The sequence below is a fragment of the Struthio camelus genome, chromosome 18 (assembly GCF_040807025.1).
Source record: "Struthio camelus isolate bStrCam1 chromosome 18, bStrCam1.hap1, whole genome shotgun sequence".
Lineage (NCBI taxonomy): Eukaryota > Metazoa > Chordata > Aves > Struthioniformes > Struthionidae > Struthio > Struthio camelus.
In genome coordinates, this window is record NC_090959.1 from 15204129 (window position 1) to 15221728 (window position 17600).

Sequence of the window (17600 nt, forward strand, 5' to 3'; positions counted from 1 at the left end):
TGAAAAGAGTCTTAATTCCTCTGTGTCTGCTCCCCATTTAAGAAACAGGGATTATTCCTGGTTCAGGGAAGTTTAATGAGGAAGAATTTGTCAATATTTATGGCTACAAAGAAAATAAAATATGCCAGCATTATTTATAGCATTTCAGTAAGCTCGTCAGCGCAGCATCATACATGATCAGGTCATGGGTTAACAAGGATTAATTATCTTGGCAGAATTATGCTTTGCAATCTTTCATTTCAGCCTGTTACTTCTGAGTATCTTAGAATATGTGCTGCTAAATTCAACTTTAAAATTCAGGGTCATCTTCCTTCTGATATGAAATTGAGCTTTTCCATACCTAAATGTTTTTTAAAAGGAAACGTAGCTAGAATTGGAAAAAACTGAAATACTGAAACTGCCTCTTGCAGCTGATAGCCTGCAAGGAACTGCTATATTTCTCTAATTTTATAACTGCAAGAATTGTATTTTATCACGTAAAGATGGTTGGCAAGTTCCTCTTCCATACCTTGGGGCAAAGTGAAGTTAATTCCGCATTACAGGAATCTGAGAGGTTGTCAGTGGGGTCTCTGCAGTGCTGACTTTTTTTATAAAGCTTCTCCTGCTAAGGTGGAAACTGCTACTGGTCACTTAAAAGCCTTTGACACTCGCAAAGATCTGGTGCATCCCTTAGATGACAAAAAGCATGGAAATTAAATGCTGCTTGATTAAGGCTCTGATCTGAGAAAATTAAATTCTGCCTTCAATTATTGAAGTGGCTTATGGCTACTGCTCAATCCACATTTAACATACAGTCACAAAAAAGGGGCCCATTTACCCTGCCAAGAGTCTCCCTTTACAGTTGGGGGGACTCCCAACTCTCCCTTTACATGTTAGGATTAAGGAGAATCCTTCTCCAGCTATTCCTTCCTCTTTCAAAGTAATGAACATAAACTCTTTTCATTTTGCACTTTGTATTGCAGGACACTTCTTCTGGAGTACTTTTTGAAATCTCTTCTGACTAGACCTTCTTTTCCTGCAGTTGGCATTCAGGAGTTTGGTTTTTTGTGTTGATTGCTCTTTTTGTAGTCTCACTTGGACATACATTGACTCCACTGGAGGAGATTTGACTAAGGCTGACAGGCCCAGTATGGGAAAGGAAGGTATCCTGCTCGTCACAAAGATTTCTCACAGTTGCAATGTGCCAGCCCAGCTTTTCAGTCGTTTATCGGCACCATGAAACAGTTCACTCCTGTTCCTTGCTTCCCTAGCTCTGTCGCTTCTCTGCAACCATGTGAGGAGGCAATATATGAAGTTGTGCAGGTCTTCTGCTCTCCAAAAGTGGCAAGAACATATCCAAACGCTGCATCACTGAGAGCACTGAGGGCTGAGAACATCAGCGAAGTCCATGGGAAGCCCTGCACTACTAAGATTGCCCTCTGCCAAAATAGCTTCATTTTGCTAACCTTCCTTTGGTAACAGTGTGCATAACAATCCATCTGTGACTTCACTCAAATCCATTAATGCAAAGTTTAATAAAAAAAATCTTTCTTTTATATTTATTTAATGTATCCACATATAAACATGAGGATCATTAGTTTCCGAAAAGCTGCTGGAGATGCCTTGTTCCAGAGGATCTCATTTTATCCTCAGTTTATACTACATCTTGTTCAATGAGTGATTTGTAACATCTAAGCAATTACAGCTATGTTGCATTTGGTAAGTTATCCCAAACTTCATTGCCTTATTTTGCTGTGCACCGATGAGACTGTCACTGGTCTTTTCCATCAGCTTCATTCTGAATTGCACCCCTTCTTCTTTTAGATATTTATTGCCCATCGAATTTTGAGTCACTATACTTTTTCGTTTCTTGCATGGTACTTCTGTGATGTTATTAATCTGTACAAAAGGAACAGGATCAAATCTTGTTCATGCGCAGACATCTGTGTTTCATGTCATGGGTCAGAATTTCCAGCCAGCTTGAAGTTTTTCCACTCACAAAATCAGATGTTGATGATTTTTACCACAGCATTCAGAAGCTTTTTCTTTGCGTCTGTTTTCACACAAAAATTGGCTTTTCCAACTGATCCAGTAGGAGCCAGCAATATAGACCAACCACAGTGATCCAGGTTTCTCCAAGGCACCATTCGCATGATGGCTTTTCTTTGGGTTGAGTCTACACTGAGCTTAACCGGCGTTGTTAATCATGACTGAAGTATTTGCCTACAGTAAGTGGAAGAGAGTATCCCTCCTAAAAGACAGGAAAACAAAACCATTTGCGTTCTGAGCCCTTGTTTGACAGACATCCCTGTTAGTTTTTCTGTCTTCGCAGCCAAACTGAGTTTCTTTTCTAGTAATTCTGTCAATCATGTTCTCTCTCAGCAAATCAGCACAACATGACCCTGCCCAAACTGCGTGAAACAGCTCTTAAGGGAAATACAGTAGGGAGCATCTCACATTAATCTCTCAGTTATTTGACTGTTTTCCACTAACCTTTCATTCAGCCAAATTTAATTAAATCGGCCACTTCCCCTACTCTAACCGGTTCCTTCACTGTTTGGATGTTCCCTTCAGTTCATAAGGGTGAAGGCTCACATGATACGCAGCGAACAAGAGCCTGGCCAAGCTGTTTTCTTGAAGTGAAGGAATACTTCTCAGCAATGAATAATGAATGACATCAGATGAGTTTATTTTGTCCATGCAGTCAACACACTTCAGATCCCCAAGACTTCTCTTTGCTCCTGACTGCCATTTGTTCTAAAACCCACGACCTGGCTCATTCCTTGTTTTGTTGCACATGCCAATGTGTAAATATCTAGGATGAGAGGAAATGGTTTGGAAATACTATTTTGATTTTATTCTTTTAATGGCTGCCTTGATAGGCTTCAGAAATCGTAATGCTCCTAAAAAAAAAAAGGCTGACGCTAGCAGTGGTGTCGTGGGCATGGAATTTCCAGCCTCTCTGCAAAAATGAGATGAAGTATAAATTATGAGCAATATTGTGAATATATATTGACCTGCACTGATCTTCTTGATGATCTTCTTCAATCTTCCAGCCCCACAGGGCTGAAAAAAGGAGGCAGTTTTACCTGAATTATGAAAGGTTTTTCTTCCTGTTTTTAATCAAGCCAGATATACCAGAAAACAAATCAGGCTGATAAAAACAGAAGTCAGACTTACAAGGGAAACAGCTGTAACAGCTAAATGGCTTAAAGCAGAGAAAGCAGGAAAACAGCATGTGGGGCTAATGATGGGTGGTTTTCAGGTTTCAGAATACATTAAGGCATTTTCTCTGTTTATTAAATTGCTCTGGCAGCGTTTGACAGCAAAGATTTTGCAGATTGTAAGAGCACAATGGACATAACTAGGATTTTTTTTCCCTAAAGCCTGGCCTTTGGGTAAACTCTGAGAAGTTACACACTACAAAGGAGAATTTTGGTTGCACAAGTCCAAAGAAGGTCATCTTTTTAATTAAAAAAATATATATTTCTTGGATAGTTGCTTACTTTCCCTTCTCTGTGGGGTCTGACAGGGATTTTTGGTTTTTCTCATGTCTCTCTCTAAACACTCACTACTTTTGTCAGAAAGTGGCAGACGCAAACTGGAAGTGGCATCAATTTAATGCTGGCATGTTTACCGAGGGGCACCTCTCAGCACTGACAGTTGCTGTGTGACCACCTAGACATTGAACTATTGCTTGTCTCTGCCTGTCCAAGAAAAGCTGGACATAATTTCATGCTTTTTCAAAAATTGCCTCAGCCAAAAGTTAGAAGACATGCTCCTCAGTGCTCCTTTCAAGTGGTTTGTAACATGACCTAGAATCTCTGGGGCATAAAGCCTGCAAAATACTGACATGAATAGAAAGTAGTGTCTGCTAGGTTTGAGTTGTTTCTGCTAAGATATCGAAGAATACCCGCTTCTGCGGTGAAACTCTGCCAGCGTTGTTACAGCCCGCTGTGAAGGCCGCTGGTGATGATAGGTACTTCTGCCGCCCTCGCCCTCAGAGCATCTGAGTTCTTCAGCAACTAATGGATTTTATTTTCACGATAGCTCTGTCAGATAAGAAAGTGTTTTCATTTCATTTTGAAGTGTTATTTTCCATTTCTTTGCGGCACAGAAAAATTAAATGACCTACCAAAGGTCGCTTGGGGAATGTTTGGGAAAATGCAAAAGAAATCCGGGTCTTCTAATCTGCAGTCTCCAGCCTTAATCACAAGCCTACCCTTTTTTGGCACTGACTCAGTGGCTATAGTCATAATCAAAATACATTATCCAAGATTCATCATATCTTAATGAAATGTACCTATAGCTCATACCAACTCCATGATACTCGGTTGCATGTTTATCAGTGGCGACAATCGGAAGCATATATTTCATTTTCCATATTCCTTTTCTGTTTCCTTGTGGACCTACCTCTGACCTATACTTTTAATCAGTGTAGAAGGAGATGTAGCACATTTCTAATGAGTCTATTCTTCCAATTTTGGCATTAAATGAGAGAACCATACAAAAAGCTTCTTTGCTGGCAGTCGGTGTAAACAGGGAAGTCAGTGCTGTCTAGGACTAAAGAGTTCTCATGCTTTCCTTAAACTAATTCAAACAAATTGAAAGTTGGTCTTCCTCTTCTGCGTGATTTTGATGTCCGTCCATAATGCTTGGATAGCCTAAATGACCTATGCACAACCCAGGTACCTTTGTTGGGAGTCCTTGAGGCATGGAAATCTGTTAGGTCCATCAGTGGCAGCATCAGTACCTACAGCATTAGCACAGAATACATGCTATATCGTCCACTTGTCTTCCGAAAAGAGCTCAGACGTTATTTTCTGTTTGCTGCAGACTTGGTGTCTCATTTGCCAGGACTCAGTCACAAAACCGAAAATGTCGACAAATGTTATGGCCATGTCATAAAACCTCCTGAAACTAGAAAATACTGTCGCAGTCTTAAATATAGAGGCACAATCTGGTTTTGTGTGAACTTTAAAGAATGAGATTAACTTTAAAGCACTGTTTCAGATAGAAAAAGAATTCTTTGGGCTCAGAAGTTTCTCAAGCAACTACATTGAAGTTCTGACATTCTCCTGTGCTCAAATGTCAGCTAAAAAAATTGTGACCTCTGATTCCCACCCTTTGCACCTCATAATCTAGAACAAGTAAAAGAACCTACTTTGCTATTAACCTTGTATACAGCCTTCTTCAAAACATGGTGTTGCCATAAGTGGTGGCCAGCTGAGGTCACAGCATGGCAGATGCTCTGCAAAGTACATTTGGGTTGACTGACTATTCTGGTTCTTGTATTTTCCGGTAGGTCCCCTTCCTTGGGCATAAGTTTCTTCTTTGGGATTCCTAATGTGCTCCACTGCAATGGGGTTTCAGCTGAGAGGTTTTTTCAAATGTGAGAGTCTAGACTCAGTGTGTGATCTGATCGCTAAGAAATAAAACTCACTCACCCACACAAAAAAAAAATTAGATGAAGGTAGTTGCAGCATATTACATTCAAAAGCATTTTTGCTCCTGTTTGATACCCTTCCTCCTGTGCACAGTATTGCTAGCATCAGGCATTAGGAAGATCATGATAATGGTCCACCAGGATCACAAATCTGCCGTAAGAATATCACATTTTGAGTTATTTTGATTTGTCTGCTCTTTTCTTCTGGTTTCGTTTTGGTATTTTTTAGTGCTTGCAGATTCTATTTCTAAGCTTACCTTTGTATCCCCAACCACTAGAAGATCACTTTCTGAGATGAGAGTCTCACTCAATAACATCATTGCTGGAGCAAAATCGTGACTCTCACAATAAAATCAGGTGGATGAGCAATTCTGTTCAGCTCCTAAATCTTCTATCTTGAAGGCTACAGGGAGATAGAGGTAGGAGGCTCGAAGGTGTCCGGTATGACTGTAGGGTCTTCTCTGCACCTAGTGAATACTTAGGACAGGTTTCCACTTTCACCACTTTGCCTTTCACTGCCTGAACAATGCACAAAACCCAGCCGGGGGCAACAGACACTGAACCATTTTGTCCAGCAGTACTACGAGGCCGAGTAGAGCGGTTTCTGAAAGGTTTTCTTTCTTTCTTTCATTTTGTAACCTCTCTGGGATAAAAAGATTATATTCACTCTTTTTTTTTTTTTTTTGATAACTTTTAAACACTTCCTCACGCTTTCGTTCCGGAGCTAAGTTAACTGTTGCAGGAGAAGTTCTTCTTCTTTCAGTAGCCACCACACACAAAAAAACTACTGACTAAACTGGAACAGCTCAGATCTGCGCTTACGCGTATGATGCGACACGCACCATGGGAAGAGCAGAAGGAATTGATTGCATATGTGCTTGTTCTGAACGGACTAAAGAAAATAATCAAATCCTAACACATTAAAATACTGCATTGAAGTATAATGGCTTAAGAGAGAAAAGGAAGAGCAGTATAAGGTGTGAGATCGCACATGCTTTGCAGGCCTCAGGTGCTGAGAGGGAAAGTGTTAAGAGTATAGCTCAGAATTGCTGATCACGCTGAGAGTTGAAATCTGTTTGGTAAAGGTCACTTTTCAAAGCAAGTGTAGTGCCAGATGAAAACCCTGGGCTTAGCTCGTGGCCTCTGGACCTTTACCGGTCTCATTCCGCATGTGTTACGTTGATTTATTAAGATTTGTGGAGCACTTCTTCCAATGTGGTTTTTGTGGGCGAAAACCGTCTTTGCTTTGGCCGGTGAGTCAGAGGAAACGTTCGAGATGTTCGCCGAGTGATTCCTAAATAAATATTTTCTTTCTCCCCTGTTTTATGAGTCACGCAAGTTCAGCGCTGCAGGCCAAAATCCTCCACCCCGCGGAGGGCTGGCAGGAGATGCCGCGCTCTCCCTCCCTCCTCTTTCGATTGCGTTTCAGTAAGGCTTGCGTGGGAGCCGAGCGCTGTGTGAGCCCGGGACGGCCCGCAGCGCGGGGAGGCGTTGCACCGCTTGCCAGCGGCGCGGGAAGGGAACGCGCTGAACCGCTTTTCACATCCTCCTCTTTCCTAGGCTCCAAAGTCCTGCCGTAGCGGGAACTCACGTGGTCCGACCTGCAAGTCAGGGGCCAGTATGTTTCACGCTGACACCTCTTTAAAGGCGAAAACTAGCTTACATTAACCCATACCGGTTTCCAGGAGAGTAAACTGGGTATTGCTAGAGGAAGAGCAACCAAGGCACTGCCATGCTCAGGAGCACTGCCCTAGCAGAGAGCTGAGAAGGTAAAACGCGCCGGGAAGCAGCATGCCTTGCTGGGAAGAAAAGCAAATCTAACCCCAGAAAATAAACCTCTTTGCTCAGGGCTTCGCTGTTAGGGCTTGAGCAGCACCGGTTGGTTTTTAAAGCAGGGTCCCCTGCCTTGTTGTAGCCGTGTCCTAGCAGGAGCGGGCCTCGGCTCGGCCGGGAGAGGTGGGGATGGAGCGCAACGGCGTCTGTCGAGCCGCGGCAGTAGCAGCTCGCGCCGCAACGTTCCTGAGCCCGGGTTTGATGTCTGCTGAGGGTGCTGCACCCGTGACGTGATGCTACGCTACATTTAAGCAATGAAAAGGTCAGGCTATGTCAAAGCCTCTGCTCCGCGCTGGCGCAGAAATGAAACACTGCCCAGCACCTTCTCGGGCGGGAGGCGAGTGAAAGGTGTCGGATGTTGTGGTCGTTTTGTGGAAACCTGCCCCTTTTAGCTCTCAGAATAGGAATTTCTGCTGGAAATCTGCAAGCTTTGCTTAAATGATGGCTATTTAGGTCTGTTTGAATAAATTATTTCTGCTAGAGTCAAGTGAATGTCGGGGTGGCGGGCATATTTGTTCATTTGTTTTCAATTTGACTTTCCTGACCGTAGTACAGTATTTATTACCAGCAGCTTCATGGGCAGCTGGGTGACCTGAACCAAAAAAAGTGACCATCAAAACTTCATTGGCCTGTAAAGAAAAGATTTAGAAAATAAGGAGGAGGAACGTCCCATATCCCTCTCATTGGCATTCACCACTATACTGCTAAAGTGCGGGGAGACGGCCAAACACGTAAATATAAAAGAAGATGTAAGGATAGCTATGAGAGGAAATAGGATTTTTTAACAGCTTTGGATTTTCTATATCTCCTTCACCAATAGATTCCTGCTCAATGCATCCTACAGCAACGTCTTTGTAACCTTATTTGCTTTAACAGACACGATGCTAAATTTAGCTAGTCATACGTTTCTCAGGAAGGGGTAATTAATGGGACAATATTTGTACAGAGCTTTGAAAATGTAGGACCTAATTTTTCAAACCCTTTGTCCATAATGCAGATTATTTTAAATCACATAAGTACCACATTTTTGGACTTTGGCATACAGTTACCCAGTTTGTGTATGATCTGTAATAATTGCATGTGTAAACCAGGAATAGTCGTAGCCCTAAAAGTACTGTGCATGCACATTTGAAGATTGGGATCACCGATAGCACTGCATTACTACGATTTCATTTAAAAACTATCTTGCTCTTTTAGACTCTCTTTCTGAATGTGAGCTACGTTTGTTTATAACCTCTCTCAGCAGGAGTTTGTGCAGCTCAGCTGGGTATTTGCAAGGGTGTCTTACGTGCCAGCCTCTATCTTGATGGGAAGAGCTTCTTGCAATATCTGTGATTTTGTTTTGGGGCACCTAGTGCATTCTTCATGACTATGTAACTTGCTGGCTCAGTGATACTGATCTGTGTTAAGTCTTAGTCCGTTTTTATACGAACATACTGAAAGGGGTTTTATTTTTTCTCTTCCTCACAAATTGTTTGTACGTAAAGAGCGCTCTGATTTCTGCTTTAGCCGAATTTAACGTAATTTCTACTTAGACCAAAAAGATTTTATCCCTAATGTAATTTATTCTTTTGAACATTTTTGCTCCCCAGACCCTGCATTAGATAGTTACTCTGGCATCTTGTAGCTTTAGCAGTGAAGGACCTACTAATTTCCGGCCTAAATTTATTCATGGCCAGCTTATACCCATTTGTTCTTGTGTCAACATTGTTCTTTAGTTTAAATTGCTCTTTTGCCTTCCTAGTGTTTATCCTCCTGATGTATTTATAGACTGCAGTCATATCTGCTGTCAGCCTTCATTTTGCTAGACTAAACAAGCCAAGCTTTCCTGGCCTCTCTTCCCATGATGGGCTCTTCACTCCGGCACCTGGTCGCATCCGGGCTGCTCTGCGGCGAGTCCCCGTGACCTGGACCACGCACAGCCTCCAGATGAGCTCTCCTCAGTGCCCGGCACCGTCAGTTAACGCTGCCGAATCCGCGGTGTTAATCCTGCACACGATGCCGTTGAGGGTCACGCCTGCCGCGGGCAGGCAGCGGGACGTCGTGCCGGTCCTGCTTGCTCGTGTCCGATAGACTCGCTTCCATAAAAGTTTTGTTATTGGTCCCCCGCCGCATTATCTTTTATTTTGTGCCATTTAATCACGTCTTATTTCTGTTGTTTAGTTTTCAGGTTACCCTTCTTCCCAGCTGTTCCCTCCTCTCTCCGTACAGCTCACCGCTACCTTTTTAACCAAGTCCTTAGTCAACTTCCCCTTAACCAGCTTAACCAATTTTCAGCTAATTCCCATCTTCTCAAAGGTAGCTAATGTATTTCTTTGTGGCACTGTATCAGATGACTGACAGAAGTGTAGACAGATGACATGTGCCACCATTGCTTTAATTATTCTTCCTTTCAGAAATTTTTCCTTCAATAGCCCTGCATATTGTTGAGGTCAGACTAAGAGTACTGCGGTTATCAAGATCACTTCTTTTCCCCTGCTTAAGTAGAGGTAGCACGTTTAATTTTCTCTAGCATGAGGATTTGCTAGATGTATTAAAAGTAGTTGCCACTGGATCTTCCAGAAACTTTGGTGGGGCTGGGACTTCAGTCTGCGTTCCACTTAGGGGCAGAGACTCAGTTCTTTAATTCCACAGCATTGTCATCAGAGCAAACATATAGTAACTCTTTCATTTCTCTGGGTTTGGCCCCTTATTTATTTCCATGCTGTAGTTTCTGCCCTATGCTATTTAAAATGTCACTTTTGTTCAGAACGGAGAATATGCAAATTATTCTGCATGATGAAAACCCCATCAAGAAAATGTCTCATATGCTTGGGGGCATAGGGCTGCTTTTTTTTTTTTTTAATAGTTGCAATGATAGTAATAATAGTAGGATAACAAACTAAGATGCCCCTGGAGATGTTGTGACAAATTGGAGAGACATGTTGAAATTGAAATTGATTGAACAGTTCAATAAAATCAGCTTAATGCTTGAAAGCAAAAAGGTTAGCTAGAGAAAAACAAAAAATCAGTAATTTCGTGTCTGTGGGGCCAGTCTCGGTGAAGACTGAATGAGAGACAGACCAAAACAAGATCATAGAAGTGCCACTCTTACATGCCCAGACTGTAGGCATTCAGTTGAAGTTGGACGTGGGTGCCAACTGAGTGCCCTAACGGCTCAGCAAATCTCCATCTACTTTCTTGTAGGTGTTTTTTCTGCTTTATACAACTTTACATTCCAGCCAAGATAATGCAGATTCTCCATTTCCAATAGCATTATGTGCTCTAAATGCAATAGTTGTAGGTTAGCTGACGGAAATCGGTGCCACTCTAGCAATTTCCCTCAAGCTTATACCAGCGGTTCAGCTCTCTCTCTGTGTCCCCGATTGCTCTAGCTGGTGCTGCTATCCTGAGATATGGTGCCCATCACAGAAACACATCCGTTCCAGGAAGGGTCCTACTTGAATAAGTCCATCACACCTTCTCAGTAGGCTTGGACGCTGTACGCGCTCTCTTGCCTGTACCCTCTCTTCCCATTCTCGTGAGCAAGCTTTTTGTGGCTGGTATCATTTAGTAGCTACCTGATTTTTGGACATTTTCATTTCTGGCTTTGTATTATCTGATTGTAGTGGTCTCTCTTTTAAATTTCTCTAGTTTAGTGTTCTGAATACGTTTGGGGGTTTTGGTTAACTCTGGGCTAAGATGCTCGGTGAAAGGCATTTTGTTAAATAAACTTTCCTGTGAATATGAGACTCACTCGTAACAAAGGGTGTTGGAGTACACACACATGCGCATGCGTGCATATCTAGTCAGAATATATATATATATATATATATATATAAAAGATTTGTATTTGTTTATGTAGCAAAATAGTGAAATCATCACAACTTTTAAACGAGACTTTCAAACGCTTTCCCTCCTCTTCTCCGAGATGATTCATTTTCCCAGTGGAAGCGCTCGCTGAGAGCTGAATGAAACAACCTGAAAAAGAGCTGCTGTCAGTGGGAGCTTGGCAGGCGAGATGCCGATATGAATAAGTACCGTCGAGATTGAGCGTGACCTTCTGCAAGGTCTGCGGTCGGTTTCGGAGTTCGGGCTGAAGTTGGCGTAACGGTGTCATGAGTTCCCGAATGGCTTTTGACACCGACGCGGAGCTGCCTTCGCCGTGCCCTCGCTGGAGGCCGGCCAGCGCGACAGCGGCAGCGAGAGCCTCTGACAGTCCCGCCTTGCTCCAGTGGCTCCGCCGGCACGTGGTAACCTCCAAGCCCAGCGACCATAAAGAGGTCGCTTTGCCAGGGTAAAATAGCAAACTGCAAAGTTAACAAAGAAACTCCCCTACCAGTGGAGAATGGTTTTATCGCCCGCTTCTTTGAGGGAAAGGAAGGAAGATTTTCTTCCCCCCCACCCTCCCGCGGTAGCTGCTGAAGCACTGAAGCTTTGACAATGACGTGCGACAGCTCTACCATCAAACCGGAGACGCGCCGTCTCACCGCAGTGAGGAACATTAGAGGTGGCTTCGCCATTTAAATGCGCTATTGAAATGTGGTCTCTAAGGCGGGCTTCCAAACCGTTTTTCTAATTTACGTGGAGTCTGACTGCCGGTATTTCTTAAATCTCTTTCCTCCTTTGTGATTTAAAGCTAATTCAGCTCACAAGCGTTTGGGCCGTTCGGAAACACTTACATCAGTCTCCTAAATTCTCTGTAAGGGAGAAAGAAGGAAAAGCTAAATACAAGACAAGAGTTCGTATTCATTAATAAGGATGTATCAGCCTTATGATTTCCCCGTGCTTTACAAATAAAGTAGTGGCTAGCATCTTTTTGTATGAGAAAAACAGAGGCTAATGATAGTTTTCTCTCTCATGTTTTACTGTAGAAGATGACAGGAGACGTAATGGAGGTGCGTTTCCGTAATATATTCCAACTGCAAGGGCCTGATGGATCCTTATGTGTGATGTCATGTCATTTAGCAGGCTAATATCTGTCAATTAGATGTCCTTGAATCAAGATAAAGATAAAATTCAGCAACTCGGAAAGAATTAAACTACTTACAGCGCTATGAGAATATTTATATTGGGGGAAAGAGGCCTAACTGACCAAATTCTCACATTCTGAAGTGTCAAAGGAGCTACATGTAACACCAGGACAAGAAAAGAGCAGCCCACTCTCCGGTATCTGAGCGGGATGCCAAAAGCAGGATGCAATGTAGCGTGCCGGTGGCTCCGCCGAACTCTTTTCTCCCGTTTAATCCCCTCTGCCAGGCTTTGCGCAAAGCTTTTCCTGCATAACTTTCCTGCCTCTATTTCCACGTCCCTGGCACTGGCCCTGCGTGCCAGCCCGCTCCCAGGAGGCTCCCGAGCAAGCCCCGTGCCGCGCTCCCCTTCCTCCTGCTGCTCTTCCTCGCGGGAGCTCGTATCCGCTCTCCCGCGGCACAGTGAATAACTCGCCAAGAGCGAGGGCCTCAGCGGTTGTGGCACAGGGTTTCGCTTTGCCCTAAATCTGACAGGTTTTGACTGGATCCCTCCTTGGTTCTTTGCACAACGCTTTGGCCGCACGTATTTCAGGACCGGAGCTGCGCTTTCATACCTGCCTATAAAGCGCTTTGTGCACTGTTAGCATGATGCGTGCAGGCATCAGTAGTAAATTCTGCAGATCCAGATGAAAATTTATGGTTTGAGGCCAGTTTTAAAGATTAGGAGGCTTTTCTCAGTGCAGGCAGATATTCCTAAGTACGGAGGCGTCCCAGGGAGATTTACACAACATGCAGACCGAGATGTTGCTCTTTCCTATTTTATTTTTTTCAAATTTACTTTCCGGCTGCATTGACATACAATGTAGGTGTCTTTGGTAAGAACTTTAATACCTGATGTTTTAGCTTGCTCTTTTAAGACTTTTTCCTTGATAGCCAGGTTGTTTGGGACATTCAGGAATTTAAAATAGTTCAATTGAACTTTTGTCTGTGATATTGAATTTTTTTTTCGTACTGGATTTGCTTTACTTCTCATTTACTAGGACTGAAACATGGGGAGCGTTGTAAGTATCAAAGCACTTTGTGGGCATCAAACTGCATGAGCAGATCTGGCTGGAAGGCTACTAGGCAATGCTGCTATCAGTTTTTGAATGTTTTTGATGATGTTCAGTGTTTCAGATGATGTTTCAGTGGAAACAAATTAGCCAAATTTTTACTAGTTTACTGGTTTTCAGAAGACAGAAACTAATGTTGCTAATAATGCTTAAAAGTTAGCCAGAAACCCTGCTTCAACCAAAGATTTTTGCCCATAAGATTTTTCTTCCTTATAAAAACAGGTGATACCACCAATCTATGCAAAAATGCCTTCAAAAATATGATAAAAAATTTTTATCTGTCTTTGCTATTAACAATTTGAATGTTAATAAAGTTCTTAGTCTGCCTTAAGACTGCACTTGTAGAAAGGGAAATAAACCAAGGCTTTTTACGGGATGCATTTTTGATTCTCTTCTTTTTTCAGAAAGTTCAGCAGTATATAGTCATCGTTCAAGCCACAGATATGGAAGGAAATCTTAACTACGGTCTCTCCAACACGGCAACTGCAATCATCACGGTGACGGATGTGAATGACAACCCGCCCGAATTCACTACCAGCACTGTAAGTATCGATGCATCAGCACAGTGACGCGTGGACACGCAATGTGTTTGCGGTGCGCAGATGTTCACATCAGTCATCTCTCTTTGCCAGTTTGGCAGACAGAAGGAACTTGATAGCTGACCGTGGAACAAAGACTTTCAGGAAAAAAAGGGAAAGAGAGAAAGAAAATTGATTCATGAACTAACAAAACTATGTGGCGACCAATTTCAGTGAGGTACTAAAAGCTAAAATAATGTGGCAAACAGACTATGTCTGATCGCACCGAAGAGAATACAGTTGTTTCACAGCAATTGGCTGTAGACATATCAGAGTTATTACTACTTACGAGTGAAATCCTAAGCAGTAAGAGATTTTTTTGGGTTTAGTAGCTTGGATACAATTTCAAAGAAGCAGTAAATACTCTAAATGGTAACGGTTATCCGGTAAAATTTATATTTCACTGATAACTATAACAGATGTATTTGCGTGCGCTGGCAGTAAATGTGTAGGCATACTTCAGTACATCTGTTTTTAATCAGTTTAAGATCTTTCTTATGTGAGCACAATATTTCTCCTCCATTCTCATGTGCTGCAAGTCTCTATCATTGGGGAAGAAGGGGAAAAAAATTAAGAGATTGCAAATTGCAAACTTTTGAGCTGATTAAGACGATAATGAAAAAACAGAAGGTGAAATGATGTGGTCTGTTTCTTTACAGCCATCATAATCCATAGAGGTAGAGCATCCTAAATATGAATAGTAGTTTTAGAAACCACAAAAGAGTATAGGGATCTGTATGCTGGGAAATGATAAATCATTGTATTTCCACATTCCGTATTTATATAAAGGTTAACAAGGAAAGGGAAATGATGTATTTGAAACTGATACCAAACCTCTAAAAATGTAGAAAGTCAAATTGCATTATGTTCATGTCACTGAATATCCTTTCAGAAATAATATGTTATTACTTGTGTTATTGTAAATTTTCATTCCATCTCATAGGATATACAAATATTTATTCCTAGGGGAAATGCCAGATTTCCCCCTTAGTTATACCCTTCCAATCCAAGAATATTCAACAGAACTCAAGGAAATCATAGAAAGCTCAACTTAGGCCCCCATGGATCCAGATCGGCCCCGTGCCCGCTGCGGGGTCTGCGTTCCTTCCTTCCCGATGCCATCAGCGACCAGGGCTCTGTCTCAAGACGCGCTGGCTCCTGAGCAGTGCCAGCACCTTGGATCTAGATCCTCAAAAAGAGGGAGGCACTAAACTCCTCCCGGATCAGAGAGAATTGGGCTACTGAAGCATTTTCAGGTCTGGGCCTTAGTCCACGCCGTCTGTGTTGCTGGTCCCAAGGGTTTAGCTTGTATTTTACAACAGCACATGCGCTTCATATCTGTCACAGTGCATGCATTGATCTTTACATTCTGAAGTTGTCATTAAATATCTCCTAAAGTATGATACGTATAGTTCTGGAGAACCATAAAAATCTGATACGAGTCTCGGTCCATATGGTCCTTTCTCCTGCCAACACGGGGTTGTTCTGTCTTGAAGATTTTGTAGTGGATAGTCTAATGCAGTCTTCCGTCTCCCGAGCCATGGCACGTTCTACCACAGCTGTCTGCGTGCCCCATATTTTAGGGAGCCCTTATTCTGCCAGGTAAATGCTTCTTTAGTCTTCATGTGAGTGAAAAAGTAATGACATCTAGTGGCCACGTCGTTTAAGCACAGGATCTTCAGGGTGACCCAGATTGCCTGGTCCTTGTCTGCAGCTGGAGCTGGGAGGGGAGGTTTGAGGTAGCAGCGTTAGCTGCACTGGGGTTAGGCACACGCTCCCCTCCGGACCTTGTGGGGCTTGTGACACGTGTCTGGTGGTGGTATATTTTTTAATCTTTCCCAAACGTTTTCCAAAGCTGAATCTGATGGAAGGTGAGACCATGCGAATTTGCTTTCAGGTGAATTCTGAGTATTTAATGTCTCAGCATGTGTTAGACCTAGAAGGAATAAAACCCACCAAGACAATTACCTACAGAGTCGTGTTCAACGGATCTGAAAATGCTGCTCTTCCTCTAAGCAGGGCTGATGTTTTCCATTAATTCTCTAATTTAAATCATTGAAGAAGGAGTTTTGCAAGGGCCGGAGGGCTTTATTTAGTAGCACATGGGACTTTAAAGATTTGAAACCCAAGGACATTTTCCAATATTATTTTCTAGTTTTATGGAAACAAATATCTTTGATATACTCCCAGGTATAGCCAGGATGCAATTTTACGTGAGTATGAATGTATAATATGTTTTTTCCTGTGACTGGCATAGAGAACAGCATCAGGCTGATCAGTCTCTTTCTTTAAAACTAAACTGAATCTCCTTGCTGTCCCCAAATGGTCTGATCTCCATTTTAACACCTTTAGAAAATAGCAAAAAAATATTTCCAGGAAATCCACAGCTCTTCAGAGGGTAAGAAAGCAGGGTAAGAAAGCAAAGGATCTCTTGTAAGAGTAGGGGCTGTTGGAGGGATGAATATATTGATATTTAAAATACTTCTGCATTGAAATGCTGTTGTAAAAACAAAGTAGGCCGAATAACTTAAATAGTGGTCTGCTCTTGGAAAGTTGCCACATGAAAGGAACTATATTCAAGCACAGGAACATAGAGGGGCACACCCTATAGTGTGCCTAAATTACCTGTCATTCAACCAGGGTGGTTTTAGACTTAATAGTTTCTGGATATAAATGTAGCTCAGGAGGACAGTGCAGCATGCGAGTATCACAGCTCATATATTCAGCAGCAGGAATTAATGCCACCGTGTAAAACTTAACAACTGGCCAGGAGAAGGAAAACAGCCACTGGGATGGACAATAACGTCAGATTTGTCTCTGTAGTCAGGCGCTCCATTTGTTCGAGAGGCTAACGAGACTTCATGCATGGACCGAATGAAAGCTCAGACACAGGCGGATGAGTGCCAAAATTGCCTGTCAAGGAGAGCAGATGACCTGTGGAGATATTTTGGTTAACGGGCGTCCAAAATATCACATGTGCTGTGGTAAAAATTTAGTGCTAGATGAGAAATGAAGCAATAAAAGCACATGGAAGATCCTTTAAATATACAAACTGAAGGCACTCCAATAAAACTCAGAAATCATTGTTTGCTAACATGAAAGTGGATCAATATGTTTTTCATATTCTTTAGTACATCGCTTGAAAGCCCAGGGAAGGATCCTGTACAATAGCAGGAGAAGAAGAAGCTCTACCTTCTCATACAAAGGATTCTGAAGTTATATAAAAAAAAAAATTGCAGTCTCTAGAGGAAACAGAGTTTTCAGCTAAAGTCAACCATTAGCTTTAAGTCCGATCACTGCACAGTCTCCATCCATGGAGAGCCATGATCAGGTTAGGACTACCTGCATCAAACTCGCCAGCTCTGGGGCACAGAGGATGCGGTGACCTCCTCCAGCCCTCCCAGCTCTGGTTTTCGTGCTGGAGATGAGTCCTCCATTTGCTCCAGTATTTGATGGTGCTGGGAAGCATCAGAGAGCAGCCAACAGTGGGGAAACGTCCCATAAGATAACTGCATCCAAGTGGGAAACAAGCCCATCTACACCAGAAGAGTGGAGTAGCCTGTGAAACACTGTAAGCATCGGAAACAGCCGTTCGGGGGGGACCTGTGACCCAGGGAGCTAGCTGAGGGACTGAGCAACACCCATCAGCTGATATAAAACTATGGAGTTTTAATTTTACAAAGGTCTTGTAGAAAGTTTTACT

At 42.6% G+C, this 17600-nt stretch overlaps 1 protein-coding gene across 3 annotated transcripts in view; it reads left to right on the top strand.

The window, feature by feature from the left end:
• The window catches only part of CDH4 (cadherin 4), a 467238-nt gene that overhangs the window by 407300 nt on the left and 42338 nt on the right, over window positions 1-17600 (top strand). For all 3 annotated transcript variants that reach the window (XM_068912696.1, XM_068912697.1, XM_068912698.1), the window contains one exon: window positions 13724-13861. In XM_068912696.1, the coding sequence (XP_068768797.1) occupies window positions 13724-13861 (138 nt within the window). The remainder of the gene's footprint in view (window positions 1-13723; window positions 13862-17600) is intronic.